Genomic DNA, 17,093 nt, shown 5'->3' on the forward strand with positions numbered 1-17,093 from the left:
TACGAAGTGGTATCGTGTAAAACAAATTTTTTTGTCAAAACATAGTAAAATACATAAACATATCGAGATGTATTCATTTCTTCAAAATACAGAATACGAAAAGGATCAAATTTAATTAAATAGAGTTGTAATCCTAATAACGAAATAAACAACAATATTTTAAAGAAGTGTGTCACACGCAACTAAACTAACGCCATAGGCTTGAAACTGTCACCATAAAGACTACAGACTAAGAAAAAACAGAATTTTCCATTATCTAAATCATTGGGCAAAAAAAACATGAAATTCTTTGTGAGTCGCATATAATGTAATTTACTAAAAAAAATATCTTTACTTTTTCTGACATATGACTCGTTCAAAATTATATTCATTTTCATTATTTTAAACCTGTTATGTTTAAAAGTAGAGTTTTATATTAATTGTTTAATACGTTTTAACATATTGGATATGTAAAATTTGTTATTCTTTTTTTTTTATTTTTTTATATCTGATGAACATTCCACATGTTTCTAACGAGTCTGATGTATCAGTTGGAACTTTTTTTAATACCCGTACATCTCCTTTAAAGAAATCGACGAGTATTTTCCGCACGAAGGGCTACATTAGCAACGCGACGACACGATTTTATCGTTCGCAAGCGAAAGGATAAGCCGAAGAAGAAAAAACCACGATGTGGTTTTATCTCTCTCCACCTTCTTTCTTTCTCTTTGTCTGTATGTCTGTCTGTATGTCTCTCTCTCTCTCTCTCTCTCTCTCTCTTTCTTTATCTCTCGCTCTCTCTTTCTCTCTCTCTCTCTCTCTCTCTCTCTCTTTCTTTATCTCTCGCTCTCTCTCTCTCTCACTCTCTCTCCCTCTCTCTCTCTCTCTCTCTCTCTCTCTTTCTCTCTCTCTCTCTTTCGTAGTTTTCCTTTCTACGGCAAATACGAGGCGAATGAATTTTAAGAAGGTCCATCGGAAGTCGACGTTCATTTTGTCGCACTGAGAATCATGCCGCAATGGTATGGAATATGAAACGAAGAGAAGTCAGATGTTTGTGTGTCTTGCCAAATGGAATATGTGACCCCGGTATCTAAAATTTATGCACGACGCCTGTCAAAAGTTCACCACTCAGGAAAGCATTTTTGGTATATATTTACATCTTTTACGTGAGAAAAAGCTTCGTCATATAGACTGAAAGAAAAAAGAACAGGAACACAAAAAATTGGATCAACCTAGCAAATACAGCGAGTACGTGAACTTCTTCGTTTCACTTTGTTTGCATTTTAAGAACTTTTACAATAGTTTGTCATGAAACTGTAATTATACTTGATATATTTAATAATCTATAAATTTGTCATATAATATATCTTTTATACATGTGCTGTTTCGCTCGAGAACAGAATTAATATAAATATAAAAAATACATCTATATATTTATATATATATATATATATATATATATATATATATATATATATACTGTGTTCTCATTTAAATATTAGTTTATTTTAAATATATATTACATGTATTATATTTATAAATAGAACAGTCAAACCTCTGTTTATCTAATTATCTCATGCTAAAACATTTTCGATACTTAAGAAACATATTAATAAATTCGCAAGCAAAACAGTACTGGTAATATCAAAATTACAGAAAAAAGAAAATGAAAAGTGAAAGTAAAATAAAAACTGGTCTTACCTGTCGAGACTCATAAGGACCAACGTGTAGACGCTAGCATAGGCAGTGACGATGATAAGATATTGAACGATCTTACACCAGATATTACCAAATGGCCAGAAAGGTAAGACAAAATCAGTCGCTGTGAACGGTATGCAAAATATGACGAAAAGAAGATCGGCCACTGCGAGATTAATGATGAGAATATTAGTAGTTGATCTCATGCCTGGATTTGCAGCTACAACAATGACCACGAGAGTATTTCCAATCAAACCGAGTATACCAATCATCCCAAAAAAAACCGGCACTATCACACGGACGATCTTCTCTATAAGATCACGATCATAGCCAATTTCATCAAGTTCAAATTCTTTGCAATTTTCAATATATGTGCCATTGCAAAAGCTTAGATTTAATTCTTTCGTAAAATTTAAGATCCCAATGTCCCAGGTAGTCTCCATCTTGATTGCAAACTTTTTCTTCGTGAGGGAAGAAAAGGAGGAAAAGAAAGAGAAGCAAAAGGAGGAAGAAAAGTAGAAGGAAGATCGATAAATGAGGATACTCGAAATTATTTGATTTAAATGAGCTATACGATTTTCATTCGATTTTTCTCGACTGTTCACGTGGTTTGCGTGACTCTCATCCCAGGCTAGTGTTTTTTCTCCTTTCAGCTTGCGATGGTAGATAATCTAAAAAATACATGAATACGTTTAATTTATTAAAAAGCTCAAAGTAATAATTTTTATCTTCTCTCAAAACAACAAATAATTATTAATATAAAAATTTTCTAATACAATTAATTAGTTATGATTTTTCATGCATAATGAGATCAAATATTTTTATAAATATTTCTTCCTCGTTTGCGAAAACTATTTTAAATATTGAATCAATCCTTTATTTATTTAATTATCGTCATATTTTTATTGTTTCATTTTAATATAAATTTAGGATATTCAAGTTTTAGTTTTTTAATGTCCTCTATTTCCTATATTTTTAAATGTCCTACATTTGTATTATTCAAAATAAGCAAAATCTTTCAATGTATAACGTTAACGTTTACTACGCAATTTTTAACTACATAGTAAGATGATTTCATCGATCGATCTCGTCGAGACACGAATATTATTGGAATTAGAAATTACGCCAACGGACTTCATTAAAAATATTCATAAGGGTCCTCGCATCTTGAAAGAAGAACGTGTACAGTGGGGAAGAGGCTGTCATTGAATTTCTTCATTTCGCACTTCTTACGATCAAGAAGAAGCAAGGGATTCTGTTTCCATGGAAAATGATTATAACGATCGATATCGAGAGAGGACAATCTTTTCGATAAGAAAATATTTTACGAAATAAATCTTTGATGATTATAAATGATGGATATATTCCATAAAGATGACTATTCGATATCAATTTGGACCGATCGCATATGATATTTATAATACAATTTCGCGGAACGTAAATACATATACATAGGCTTTCAAGATGGATATAAAATGTTCCTTTTGATATTTCTATTTTTTTTTTCTAGATACTTTTATTATTCATTTATAATTATCTTTTGTCTATATCTTTTTTCTTTTTTTATTAAAACCAATTGTAAAAAAATCTAATGATTCTTAAGTCTGAAGAATTAACTTATTCGATTCATGTTAATTAAAAAGTTAAAAAATATATACGCTTTTTTAACAATATATTCGTTTTTAATATTTTATATTGTAAGTTTCAAAGATCGGAAATGTAATCGAACAAATATGAAAACGAGATCATACTAAATTTCTCAGCAGCTTTAAATGGTAGCTGAGCACTGAAACGAACGAATCACGAACAAATAACAATAGAAAATGGATGGAAACTGTAGGATTTGATTGAGCATGTTTGATTTTACGTAGCCAGTCGACAGATCAAATTAACCAGAAGCATCGGCCATTCGAGCATAATACCGCGATAAATAGTTTCATTCACCTGCAACCGCCCATAAACGTGTCATTTATGCATTTCAACTAGCTTTGTGTGATTCACTACTATTAAATCGATCATGAGAGAATGATTTTAGTGGGGTAAGTCTTGTTGAAATAATGACCAAAATCTCATAGTTCTCTTTGTTTGTAATTCGTAAATGCTCTTACTGTTAACGCATACGTTTAATTAGAAATTAAAACATTCATAAAATTTGTTTAATAATATTTCTTATTAAGTAATTATACATAAAGCAACAATGAAATTTATGAAAGTGATGAAAAAAAAAGAAAACAGAAAATATGTATAAAAGATCATATTTCAAGATAATAAAGAAAAAAGTAAGTTAATGAACTGGAACAACATCGACGTAATTTACTATGATTTTTTCCTTTCTTTTTTTGTTTTTTTGTTCCTAATGTTTCTTTCCTATAAAATCGATTATCTTATCTTAGAAAAGATTAATAACACGTAAGAATAAAAAGAACGAACGAGATAAAAGATCGATACGTAGGTAAAAAAAAGAAAAGAATTATGGCAAATAGCTCCAAACGTAATAACGAGCATATATCTTACATCACGATGAACGTGCGATAATAGGAACAACAGTTGATTTTCTTTTATATATCATATTAACTTTAACACATAAGAGAAATGAAAAAAGAATTATACACACAAACACCAGTAGAAAATAATGAATTATAATATTCGCAAAGATATAATCTCTTTTTGAAAGAGATCCACTTACACATTAAACGTTAAACGCGTTATTAATAAATTTCACGGTAAATAGAAATTGCGAAAATCAGTGATGACAGATGATCAAATTGAAATTTTATCAAAGAAATGAATGATAAAAGAGAATTGAATATTCCCAGGTAAAATATTTTATTATCAAAATAAATGAGTACGATACGTCGATTCTTTCGTTTTCCTCTTTTGACACTTCTACAACGTTTCTCTCTTATATGTGTAGGTTTTATATATCTATGTACTTTCTCTCTCGCTCTCGCTCTCTCTCTCTCTCTCTCTCTCTCTCTCTTTCTCTCTCTCTCTCTTTCTTTCTCTGTCTCTCCCTGTTTCTCTCTATCTCTATTCATTATATGAATTTCTCATACGTTTCGGAAGCCATTAAAACTGAAAATCATTGCTTTCAAAAAACATACATAAATAAAATAACAAAACTAGCCGTTTTTTCTTATATATAATAGTTGTATTAATCTATAAAATTATAATAATTATTATGCATTATTACTTTTGCATAATAAGAATTTATAATTATGTCAAGGACCTAAACTTGACGATACGAATAAAAATTACAAATGGTTACGTAATAAAATAAACGAAAATATGAAATGCAAATTAGGGCACTAATTAATTCTCTTTTTCCTTTACTCTCAGAACAGATTCCTGCCGTTAATAACTACTTTGTTGTCATTCTTTAAACGTTCTTATATTTTTTTCTGTCTTATTCTATTAATCTACATATTTATCTTCATTATTTACACATTTGTATCACTTATTATTAATGCTTTTGAATTTTTACTAACTTACTTTGCCTATAATGTATGTCATTCCAGTACAGTCAATTTATATATATTTATATACATATATATATGTGTGTATATATATATATATTATATATATCATATATATATATATATATATATATATATATATATATATATCAAAGAGTTATAAACAACCGTAACGAAGCATTAAGAAAAAAAAAATAAAAAATACGATCGATGGCACGTTTTATCGCGATTATGAAATGATCGATACGTATGCATTACCGGAAGAAAAGTAGATCGAGCGTAATCATCGTAGATCGACCGTTCGCTTTTCGGTAGAATATCCTACCAAGCTAAATCCTCTTTTTCTTTCTCTTGGTAAAACCAGAAACGAATTGTCGTCATTATCACTTGCTTTCACACTATGTAAAATATTACCAAGAGGAAATTTCCTTTCATTCGTCATCTATGTAATTTCAATTCGTCCAAGTATTATGCGGTGAAATCGCAAGAGAACTCCCTTCAAAATGTATATCTAGTGTTTCTTCTTATTTTTAATTTTTTCATTGCTTTCGAAAGTTTTATTCCGTGTATGTTTACCGTTTGGAATTTTTTGAAATTCAATAAATATTGAAAAATTTCATCCAGATATAAGTATATCAAGTTATAGGTTTACTAGCAACTTGTACATTTTATGCATTAATGTAAGAAACTTGTCGTTGTACTCCAAAACAGAATTTTTTCTACAGTATTTTAGTTATTTTAAATATAGCATAAAGAAAAGAGCCTCTTGAATATTGTCCAACCACGAAGTAAATTACCCTCACGAGTGGCACATTTGAAAAGAAACGTCGGAACTTAAATATGTCGGATAATTTTTCTCTATTGGCTTTAAGAAAAGCAAAAAAACGAAAAATACGATTACGAGTAACTTACCGATCGCAATTCTAAACGAAGAATCAGATCGAGAAGACTTCATAAAAGAACAACGAGACATGCAATGATCGTGAAATGACGTAAATTCCTATCGGTCATTCTACAAAGGGAAGAGCGCGTAATTCACATAAATGAATAATGACGGAGGGTATCATTCTCTCTATGTCGACATCGAAAATTTATATCGCAGTCGTGACCATCGCCATAGGATTTATCTCGAAATAAATGTGTTCTCCTAAATAGGCTACCCTTGAAAATCGATCGGCGTTTCCTATTTCTTTCTTTTATATTTATTTATTTATTTACTTATTTTTTTTTTCTTTTTATTTTAATACATCATCACAAAGAAACCTGTTTTCATTAAGTATCTATACTGAAAAGGAAAATCGACAAAGTATTTCGTTATGAAAATATATTCAAATCTTTTGTAATTCGACTGCGAAGAAAGTAAAAAACCGGAAAAAAGAAATGAAGTGATGAACACAGAGAGATCATAATCACCGGCCTAGATTTACGAACGCAATATCCCTTTATGTACACGGGTCGACAAACGGAAAACTCTCTTTTTCTTTTTTTAAAAATTCTTTAATGAAAGTACGAGCAGAGACGAGATTTTTGCATTCACACGCACAACTTTGCAACTTGACGATGAAACCTCACTAATCCTAATCTACTACCATCGACAATATTAAGTTTTCTTCATCTCTTTTTTCCTTTTCACTTTATTTTTTATTGTTATCAAGTAACTACTCTTCGCCTATAGATCTCATCTTCGAAAGACATCGGATATAATATTGTATCACCCTACCGACAAATTCTCAATAATGTCATTGAAAAAAAATGAAGGATAATTATCAATGCGTTACATGTACATACCTCTAACACACGTGACGATGTTATCCAGAAAGAAAAGAGAAAGGTGAAGGAGACTGAACTGAATTTTTCTTTTTTCTTTCTTCCCGCCGGTCAGATGATCTCGTTGACCACGTGACTGGCTTAATCGAGACAAACTGCTCTCACGAAAACTTCCAATCAATTGTAGTCCTGCTTCTTCTTCCTCTTCTTCTTCTTCTTCTTCGTCTTCTTCTTCCTCTTCTTCTTCTTCTCCTTCGTATTCTTCTTCTTCTTCTTCTCCTTCGTATTCTTCTTCTTCTTCTTCTCCTTCGTATTCTTCTTCTTCTTCTTCTTCTTCTTCTTCTTCTTCTTCTCACTTGGATGCCTGTTTTCTTCGGATTTGTCGATAAAATATTCTATGAAAGGCCTGACAATGAACTATTCGACAATAGTCGTTGTAGTACAAAGTTCGTCGAATATCCACACGCATGACTCGCCAAAAGATCAACGAACCGAATGAAGTTCACGGGTAAAAGCTAACGCCCTAGAGATCTCAATTTTTCGATCCTCCTGATTCTCTCTGACAATCATGTTATGATCCTTCCACGTTCATTAAAAGTTAATGAATTCAAGTACTAAGTTAATGAATTAAACTTTTGTTGCGCGTTCTAATGAGGCTAGAGCCACAAACATGAATCATCTTTTCGTGGTCATTTCAATATTCTTTCACGTTTGTGGAAAGCGTAAAGTATTTAGCATGAATATTTTAATTTTTTAATTCATAACAATGAAAATAACTATGTAAACAATCTTTAACCTTTGCTTCTGTCACGATTAAAAATCAAATCTGCTTGATATTGTCCCTACTGAGTGGTGAAGACATTAAATGTCACGATAATAGCTTCACGCGAGTTGTACTCCACCGAAGTATAATTCACGTTCGTGGTTCACGTCTCGTGGGAAAGCGGCATTAAAGAAGCAGATAATGTTTCGAAAATATTAAGTTTTTGTGGCTATAGAAAAAAAGGAATAAAAAATCCAATTAGTATTCTGTTTTCTTTGCAATATTATTCCTTTTTTTTCATTTTATTTTATTAAGTGCCACTTTTGCTGACGCGCCGAAGAAGAAATATTTCGAATAATTTGGAAAGGAGTAACGAAATTGTCGATTGTTTTGTCGAAAACTATTTATGTTGACTCATACGTTAACAAAAATTCAAACAAACACTCTTTGCACGATCATATGATATCTTATAAAATTTAAATAAAAAAGGAAACAAAAAGTCTTTTTCTTCTGTATTTATCTATGGCACGTTCCTTCGATCCTATCTTCATCACGATCAGAATCATTGTCATGTAACCGACCACGCTCGCTCGAAGGACATTTTGTACTGACGACTTCTGCCTACCCGTAGCGACTCACGCACCTATGAGAACTTCTAGAGGGTGTCCAGAATCAAGGAAGCGCTGAGGACGTTGGATGAAACACAACTGTACGATAACGTCCTCGAACTGCTGAGAGAAATTTGTCGCTGATTCCTCGATCCAGGAACGAAGTCGATTTCGGTAATACGAACGTGTCCGTGGTGACATCTAGTAATTAATTATAGCTCTATTCTCAAAAGAGGATTCAGTTTTCAATTATACCGATTGTTAAACTTCTCTTATTCTACAATATCAAATAACTTTGACAAAATTCTAAACAAAAATGTAACAGTCGATTCTCACCAGACGTGTTAAATGAGAAAATCAAAAGAACAAATGAGTTGATTGAATGGTTGATATTTATATGAGCAATAGAATTACATTATGGTTCTAGATTTCATACCACATTTTAGTGCGAAGCAAAGAAGAGACTATATGTCGAAAAGGCCTCCAAAAACCATGACTCAAGAAGTCAACTATAAGTTCATATGTAATTTTTGAAATAGTAAACACATCAATAATAGTAGTTTTCTGTTTAACCGTCCGAGTAAAAATAAAGTAATATCAGATACTTGCCTTACATATATTCCATTGAGTAGATTCTTGTTCCTTGTCGAAACCCTAAGTAGACTCCTTTTTTACCATCAGTCGCTATAGTAGATTTCTGATTTATAATTGTTAATACATTCCTGATATCTAATGATGGTAAACATTTTCCTGCTATACAAAGGATCAGTAAGGTTTATTTCTGTTTGTCCGATCAAGAAAAATGTAAATAATAGTAATCACCTTTTTTACTAACATGAGAGTGGAGTATTTTATTACCATGCCATTTATACGATATATGCTAAGACTGACAATTTATGATTTGATAATCACGCTACTGCAAATTGCTTTGCAAAGAAGAAAGTGTCAATTTTCTGCAGGAATATTTTATTTTTTACTCTTATGAAACTTAGAAAAGATATAGGAGAATATATGAGAAATATAAAGGCGCTATTATCTGAATGTTCCGATGCGTAGTAATTTTTAAAGTTCCATTACCGATGACTTTATTATGTACCATATTCCAAATAAGGTATATGTTTACCTAAACTACTTTACTGTTCAAATGTGTTGAAATTATTCCGAAAATATTTTCCAATTATTCTAAAACATTCTGTATTTATATATTTTCAATATAATTAATCATGCTGATCTTTCTGATCATTACTGATCTTTCTCATTAAAGTTTAATATTTTATTTGATTTTACTTAACTCATTGCATTACAATTTATATTTTTACAACCAATTTAATATTTATGATATAGACGATAATATATCTAGAATATAAAAAGAAGTAATTATGTGTGCATGATCTAAAAAAATGTACTTACGATTTGGCACATATTCAAATGTATCGTAATTAAGGTAAAAAAAAATAGAATTTGTTTCGTTACTTTGATTTCTTCTTTCTTGCATTTACAATACAATAATTAATTTGTTTAAATAAATTGTATTATACCGTGATTTTTATTTTTTGTTTCCTTCAATTATTCAATAACTGAATAATAGATTTTAACATTTTTGTTGTTAATGTTTATAATACTATAAAATTACAAAAATAATTTTGCTCTTCACCCATACTATTACATTATATTAATCTAATTCCTTCTTTTCAAATAAAATTTAATTGGCAAGATTAAAAAGTATAAAACTTAGTCACGCATGGTCTATATCTATGATACGCAATATGCTGTTTCATATGTCTATTTCATAAAAATTCCATCTACTGGTTATACATTCGAAGATAATGCAAAGTTATGAATTTAAATCTCTCGGCTTTGATTGGACTTATTTCCGCATTAAAAAATTGCATGTTTTCTATATCGTTGACGGTTATTTTATCCATATCTATAACGCTATTCTCGTCAGCGAGTACTATGTGAACAAAAAAGAATCCACTGAGCAATCCACACAAACTGAATTTTTGTAATTCCGATTTGAACCATTCCATGGTCAAATTCTTAAGATCTTCTTCGGAAACGCCGTACTCTCTCAGCTTTTCCACAAATGTACGGTGATAAAGTTCGATCAAATTATCATAACTATCTTCAATAATGCAAGATCTTACGCTCGAGTAAATGAAATAATGGAAGTCACTGGCAACGGATGAATACCGAGATATTTGATAATCAACTAATTTTAAATCATACACTTGACCGTTCTTATCGTGTTTATAAAGGATATTGTTCATCCAAGTATCCCCATGACAGATAGTAAAATATCTATCTTTTGGTAAGGAAAACAATTTTGCCATCATGTCATAGCATTTATTTCTGAGTGATCTCACATACTCTATCGCCTTTTTCAACTCTGCCGTCTGAAACTTTATTGACTCCAAATGATCGATCGTACTAAGCAGACTCTCTTCAACGGTCTTACCAACGGCGATATTATTATCTACCGGGAAAAAGTTTTCCTTCAATGGACTTGCCAATTTTTCGAAATTTTCGGGATCCTTCAATTTTATCGACAAAGACTTCGCGTGCCACTTCGCCAAAATCTGAAACAGAAAATAAAATGTAAATACTTCTTTTATTATGCCGTATGCACAATTTTTCGATAATAAATATGCGAGTCGTTACGATCATTACGTAACGTCGTTACGTAATGTTAATTTTATGTTGATTTTTCACAACATGAAAAACAAATATAAAAATATTTCTAATCATTGGCCATAATTAATGAATAAATTCTGAAGACTAAATAGAAGATTAAATAATATTATCTAAATAAAAACTTTCCCAACGACATCTTCAGGAACATAGAAGAAAATCAAATGCAACGATCCTATAAAAGCGATTACCTTGGCAGATTTTTGCCGTCATACGCATTTTACATACACGATTATTCGTATTATTTTTTATAAACGGTTGAACATATGTATAATTATATCCGGTGGAAAGAATACATACGTGAGTATTATTAATAAAAAATAAATGTAAAAATATCAAGAAAAAGATTTTTGATGGTACCTGAATGGTGAACAAGGTATGTTCCAAATCAAGATAATCGTGTCTTTTGCAATTAATGTACCCTTCTTTGCGCAAATCTTCCATAATAATTTCGTCTTTGTCGATGTAAATGCAGCGTGGACCATAATCACCGATAATAGGAAGAATCTTTTCGTACATGTATCCTTCGGTGACGTATAAAGCCTCAGTATTGATGAATTGGGCAACAGGACGGAAATGGGGAAGTATCTTCGTCATAAAACTTTTTTTATAAGCTACAAATAGAAAAGAAACAAAAAATTGAAACTTAACCAATAAGTCATTGATCGATTATTAATTAAATTGATAACAAAGAGTTTTATATGTTAATCGGAAATCAACGAGTAATACTAACGAGTTCCGTTTCCATATTTTCCGATGACTATTGTTCTGATCATAACGGAGGTATAGTTGTCACCCAAATTGGAACCCGCCTCATCTTTGGCTTCATGAATAACGAGTTCTTCATCACCTTCAAACTTCCTCAACAAAGGCTGCATCTTCTTTATGACATCTGCAGAAAATCAATAAAACAAAAATAAAATCGAAAAATAAAAGAAGAAAAATATTTGAAATTCTTTGTTAACAGCGTCTAAGGAAAAAAAGAAGTAACAATAATCAAATCGTCTAACCAAATGTATTATTAAAGATCTTTATGATGCAAAAATATCTATAAAATAATATTATTATAAAATCTTTCGCTCGTACCTGACATAGATCTCTGCTCCATTTTTTATTATAACCGTGCTAGACCTTGTCAGTCAACAAACTATTTGCTTGATAGCAAGCGTTGCCATAATAATGCATTAGAATGCTTTGACGTAACACCGAAGATAAATGCAGGTATCACAGAGAATCAACTGACTTCCCGCAACTTGAATATATCCTCTCTCTCTCTCTCTCTCTCTCTCTCTCTCTCTCTCTCTCTCTCTCTCTCTCTCTCTCCCTCTTTCTCTCTCTCTCTCTCTCTCTTCCTCTCTTTCTTTCTCACAATAATAATCCTCCTAAGTAAAAAAGTTGTAACTCCACTATTGTCCTTATGAATGCTTCTAGCACCACGACTATACGAACGACAAAAAATTGTTTATTACTTTATTAATCCCACAGTATCATTTGCAACACTGCATATGCATGTTCTACGCATCAAGAATACACATTTTACCACATGCGATCAAAACTACCATGTATTAACAATATCAAGAAATAATAAATCAGACGGATCCCCATTGATCTATCATCCAGTTTTTGTATCTATCTCTTCCTTCTGTATTGCCTCTCCTTCCTTTTATCTAGCATCATTGCTGGTAGAATGCTAGATAGAATGCTTTATCTTGAACGAATAAAACAAGTACATAATAACTGGATTATTTCTGAATTCATATTCATATATATATATATATATATATATATATATATATATATATATATATATATATATATATATGTATGCATAGTTCTTTCCAACGACGACGAATCTTATCGAAGGAAAAAAAAGGAATGACACAATTAATATTAATTAGAAGAAAGGGGGAAAATAATAGATGCGACGTTTATATTTTCAAAAAAAAAAGAAAAAAATTTTTCTTAAATCAAATTCATTTCCTTGTAATTCATTTCTTTTTCCAAATAGATGTAATAAATAAGAGAAAATCATTTAGAAAACGGTTTATCAACTTTTCGATGGATCTCTCTCTCTCTCTCTCTCTCTCTCTCTCTCTCTCTTTCTTTCTCTATCTCTCCCAATTTCTCCCTATCTCTATTCATTATATTTGTTTCTCGACCATATCGAAAGCTATTAAAACTGAAACTATTTACTTCCAAAAAACATACATAAATAAAATAACAAAATATTCTACTCTTTTTTATATATAATAGTTGTATTAGTCTATCAAACTATAATACTTATTATACGTTATTACTTTTGAATAATAAGAATTTATAATTTTGTTAAGAACCTAAACTTATCGATAGGAATAAAAACGTGGTTATACAATTAAATAAACAAGAATATAAAATGCAAATTAGAGCAGAAATTAATTCTTTTTCTTTAGCTCTCGGTACAGATTCCTGCTGTTAATAACTATTTGAATTTGTTATCTTTCTTTAATCGTTCTTATACTTCTTTCTATCTTATTCTATTAATCTATATATTTATCTTCATTATTTACATCTTTATATCACTTATTAATGCTTTTGAATTTTTACTATCTTACTTTGCCTATAATGTATGTCATTCCAGTACAGTAAATTTTTATATATTTATATATATATATATATATAAATATACCAACATGAATCATGTTTTCGGGGTCATTTCAGTATTCTTTTACGTTTGTGGAAAACGTGAAGTGTTTAACATGAATGTTTTAATTTTTTAATTCATAATAATGAAAACAATGTAATATTTATGTAAACATTCTGTTTAACGTTTGCATCTGTCGCGATTAAAAATCAAATCTGTTTGATATTGTCCCTACTAAATCGTGAAGACATATAACAGTTTCACGCGAGTCGTAATCCACCGAAGTATTATTCACGTTCGTTGTTCACGTCTTGTGAGAAAGCGGCAATAAAGAAGCAGATATTGTTTCGAAAGTATTAAGTTATTGTAGTTATAGAAAAAAAGGAATAAAAGATCCAATTAGTATTCCGTTTTCTTTGTAATAGTATTCCTTTTTTTTCTCATTTTATTTTATTACGTGCCACTTTTGCTGACGCGCCGAAGAAGAAATATTTCGGATAATTTGAAAAGGAGTGACGAAATTGTCTATTGTCTTATCGAAAACTATTTATGTTGACTCATACGCTGACAAAATTTGAACACTCTTTGCACGATATATCATGATATTTTATAAAATTTAAATAAAAAAGGAAACAAAAAGCCTTCTTCGTCTGTATTCATCCATGAGACGATCTTTCGATCCTATCTACATCACGATCACAATCATAGTCACGTAACGGACCACGCTCGCACGAAGGTCATTTTGTACTGACGATTTCTGCCCTCTCTTAGCGTCTTACGCACCGATGAGAATTCTTTTAGAGAGCATCCAGAATCATGGTAGCATGGCAGATGTTGAATAAAACACAAATGTACGATAACGTCCTCGAACTGCTGAGAGAAATTTGTCGCTGATTCCTCGATCCAGGAAGAAAGTCGATTTTGGTAATACGATCCTGTCCGTGGTGACATCTAGTAATTAATTATAGCTCTATTCTCAAAAGAGGATTCAGTTTTCAATTATACCGATTGTTAAACTTCTCTTATTTTACAATATCAAATAACTTTCTTTTTGTTTTGATAAAATTTTTAGCATTTACTACGTCGCTTACGATTTAGCCGGACGAAATTCTAATCAAAAATGTAGCAGTCGATTCACACCGAATGTGTTAAAGGAGAAAATCAAACGAATAAATGAGATGATTGAATGATTGAAGTTTATATAAGCAATAGAATTACATTACGGTTCTAGATTACATACCATATTTAGTACGAAGTAAAGAAGAGACTATATGTCGAAAAGGCCTCCAAAAACCATGACTCAAGAAGTCAACTATAAGTTTATATGTAATTTTTGAAATAGTAAAAACATCAATAATAGTAGTTTTCTGTTTAACCGTCCGAGTAAAAATAAAGTAATATCAGATACTTGCCTTACATATATTCCATTGAGTAGATTCTTGTTCCTTGTCGAAACCCTAAGTAGACTCCTTTTTTACCATCAGTCGCTATAGTAGATTTCTGATTTATGATTGTTAATACATTCCTGATATCTAATGATGGTAAACATTTTCCTGCTATACAAAGGATCAGTAAGGTTTATTTCTGTTTGTCCGATCAAGAAAAATGTAAATAATAGTAATCACCTTTTTTACTAACATGAGAGTGGAGTATTTTATTACCATGCCATTTATACGATATATGCTAAGACTGACAATTTATGATTTGATAATCACGCTACTGCAAATTGCTTTGCAAAGAAGAAAGTGTCAATTTTCTGCAGGAATATTTTATTTTTTACTCTTATGAAACTTAGAAAAGATATAGGAGAATATATGAGAAATATAAAGGCGCTATTATCTGAATGTTCCGATGCGTAGTAATTTTTAAAGTTCCATTACCGATGACTTTATTATGTACCATATTCCAAATAAGGTATATGTTTACCTAAACTACTTTACTGTTCAAATGTGTTGAAATTATTCCGAAAATATTTTCCAATTATTCTAAAACATTCTGTATTTATATATTTTCAATATAATTAATCATGCTGATCTTTCTGATCATTACTGATCTTTCTCATTAAAGTTTAATATTTTATTTGATTTTACTTAACTCATTGCATTACAATTTATATTTTTACAACCAATTTAATATTTATGATATAGACGATAATATATCTAGAATATAAAAAGAAGTAATTATGTGTGCATGATCTAAAAAAATGTACTTACGATTTGGCACATATTCAAATGTATCGTAATTAAGGTAAAAAAAAATAGAATTTGTTTCGTTACTTTGATTTCTTCTTTCTTGCATTTACAATACAATAATTAATTTGTTTAAATAAATTGTATTATACCGTGATTTTTATTTTTTGTTTCCTTCAATTATTCAATAACTGAATAATAGATTTTAACATTTTTGTTGTTAATGTTTATAATACTATAAAATTACAAAAATAATTTTGCTCTTCACCCATACTATTACATTATATTAATCTAATTCCTTCTTTTCAAATAAAATTTAATTGGCAAGATTAAAAAGTATAAAACTTAGTCACGCATGGTCTATATCTATGATACGCAATATGCTGTTTCATATGTCTATTTCATAAAAATTCCATCTACTGGTTATACATTCGAAGATAATGCAAAGTTATGAATTTAAATCTCTCGGCTTTGATTGGACTTATTTCCGCATTAAATAATTGCATGTTTTCTATATCGTTGACGGTTATTTTATCCATATCTATAACGCTATCCTCATCAGCGAGTACTGCGTGGATCAACCAGAATCCAGTGATCAATCCATACAAACTGAATTTTTGTAATTCCGATTTGAACCATTCCATGGTCAAATTCTTAAGATCTTCTTCGGAAACGCCGTACTCTCTCAGCTTTTCCACAAATGTACGGTGATAAAGTTTTATCAAATTATCATAACTATCTTCAATAATGCAAGATCTTACGCTCGAGTAAATGAAATAATGGAAATCAATGGCAACGGATGAATACCGAGATATTTGATAATCAACTAATTTTAAATCGTACACTTGACCGTTCTTATCGTGTTTATAGAGGATATTGTTCATCCAAGTATCCCCATGACAGATAGTAAAATATCTATCTTTCGGTAAGGAAAGCAACTTTGCTATCATATCGTAGCATTTATTTTTGAGAGATTTCACATACTCTATCGCCTTTTTTAACTCTACTGTTTGAAATTTTATTGATTCCAAATGATCGATCGCACTAATCAAACCCCCTTCAACGGTCTTACCAACGGCGGTATTATTATCTATCGGGAAAAGGATTTCCTTCAATGGACTTGCCAGTTTTTCGAAATTTTCGGGATCCTTCAATTTTATCGACAAAGACTTCGCGTGCCACTTCGCCAAAATCTGAAACAGAAAATAAAATGTAAATACTTCTTTTATTATGCCGTATGCACAATTTTTCGATAATAAATATGCGAGTCGTTACGATCATTACTTAACGTCGTTACGTAAT

The 17,093-nt window shown here is 30.5% G+C and overlaps 3 protein-coding genes across 9 annotated transcripts in view; all 3 read right to left on the minus strand.

The window, feature by feature from the left end:
- The window catches only part of LOC124425180 (allatostatin-A receptor-like), a 46,995-nt gene extending 37,138 nt beyond the window's left edge, over positions 1–9,857 (minus strand). For all 7 annotated transcript variants that reach the window (XM_046965159.1, XM_046965158.1, XM_046965153.1 and 4 more), the window contains exons 1-2: positions 6,942–9,857; positions 1,681–2,348 (exon numbers count right to left, since the gene is read on the minus strand). In XM_046965159.1, the coding sequence (XP_046821115.1) occupies positions 1,681–2,120 (440 nt within the window). In that variant the 5' untranslated portion in view covers positions 2,121–2,348; positions 6,942–9,857. The remainder of the gene's footprint in view (positions 1–1,680; positions 2,349–6,941) is intronic.
- A 119-nt stretch (positions 9,858–9,976) lies between these two features.
- On the minus strand, positions 9,977–14,491 carry LOC124425179. The gene is made up of 5 exons (XM_046965152.1): positions 14,386–14,491; positions 12,069–12,690; positions 11,716–11,874; positions 11,343–11,596; positions 9,977–10,870 (listed from the first exon to the last, which is right to left on the minus strand). The coding sequence occupies exons 2-5, from the start codon at positions 12,088–12,090 to the stop codon at positions 10,094–10,096; spliced, it is 1,212 nt and encodes a 403-aa protein (XP_046821108.1). The 5' UTR covers positions 12,091–12,690; positions 14,386–14,491; the 3' UTR covers positions 9,977–10,093.
- A 1,599-nt stretch (positions 14,492–16,090) lies between these two features.
- LOC124425178 overlaps positions 16,091–17,093 on the minus strand; it is a 2,627-nt gene continuing 1,624 nt past the window's right edge. The window contains exon 4 of the mRNA XM_046965151.1: positions 16,091–16,984. Within this exon, the coding sequence (XP_046821107.1) occupies positions 16,208–16,984 (777 nt within the window). The 3' untranslated portion in view covers positions 16,091–16,207. The remainder of the gene's footprint in view (positions 16,985–17,093) is intronic.

The sequence above is a fragment of the Vespa crabro genome, chromosome 6, assembly GCF_910589235.1.
Source record: "Vespa crabro chromosome 6, iyVesCrab1.2, whole genome shotgun sequence".
NCBI lineage: Eukaryota > Metazoa > Arthropoda > Insecta > Hymenoptera > Vespidae > Vespa > Vespa crabro.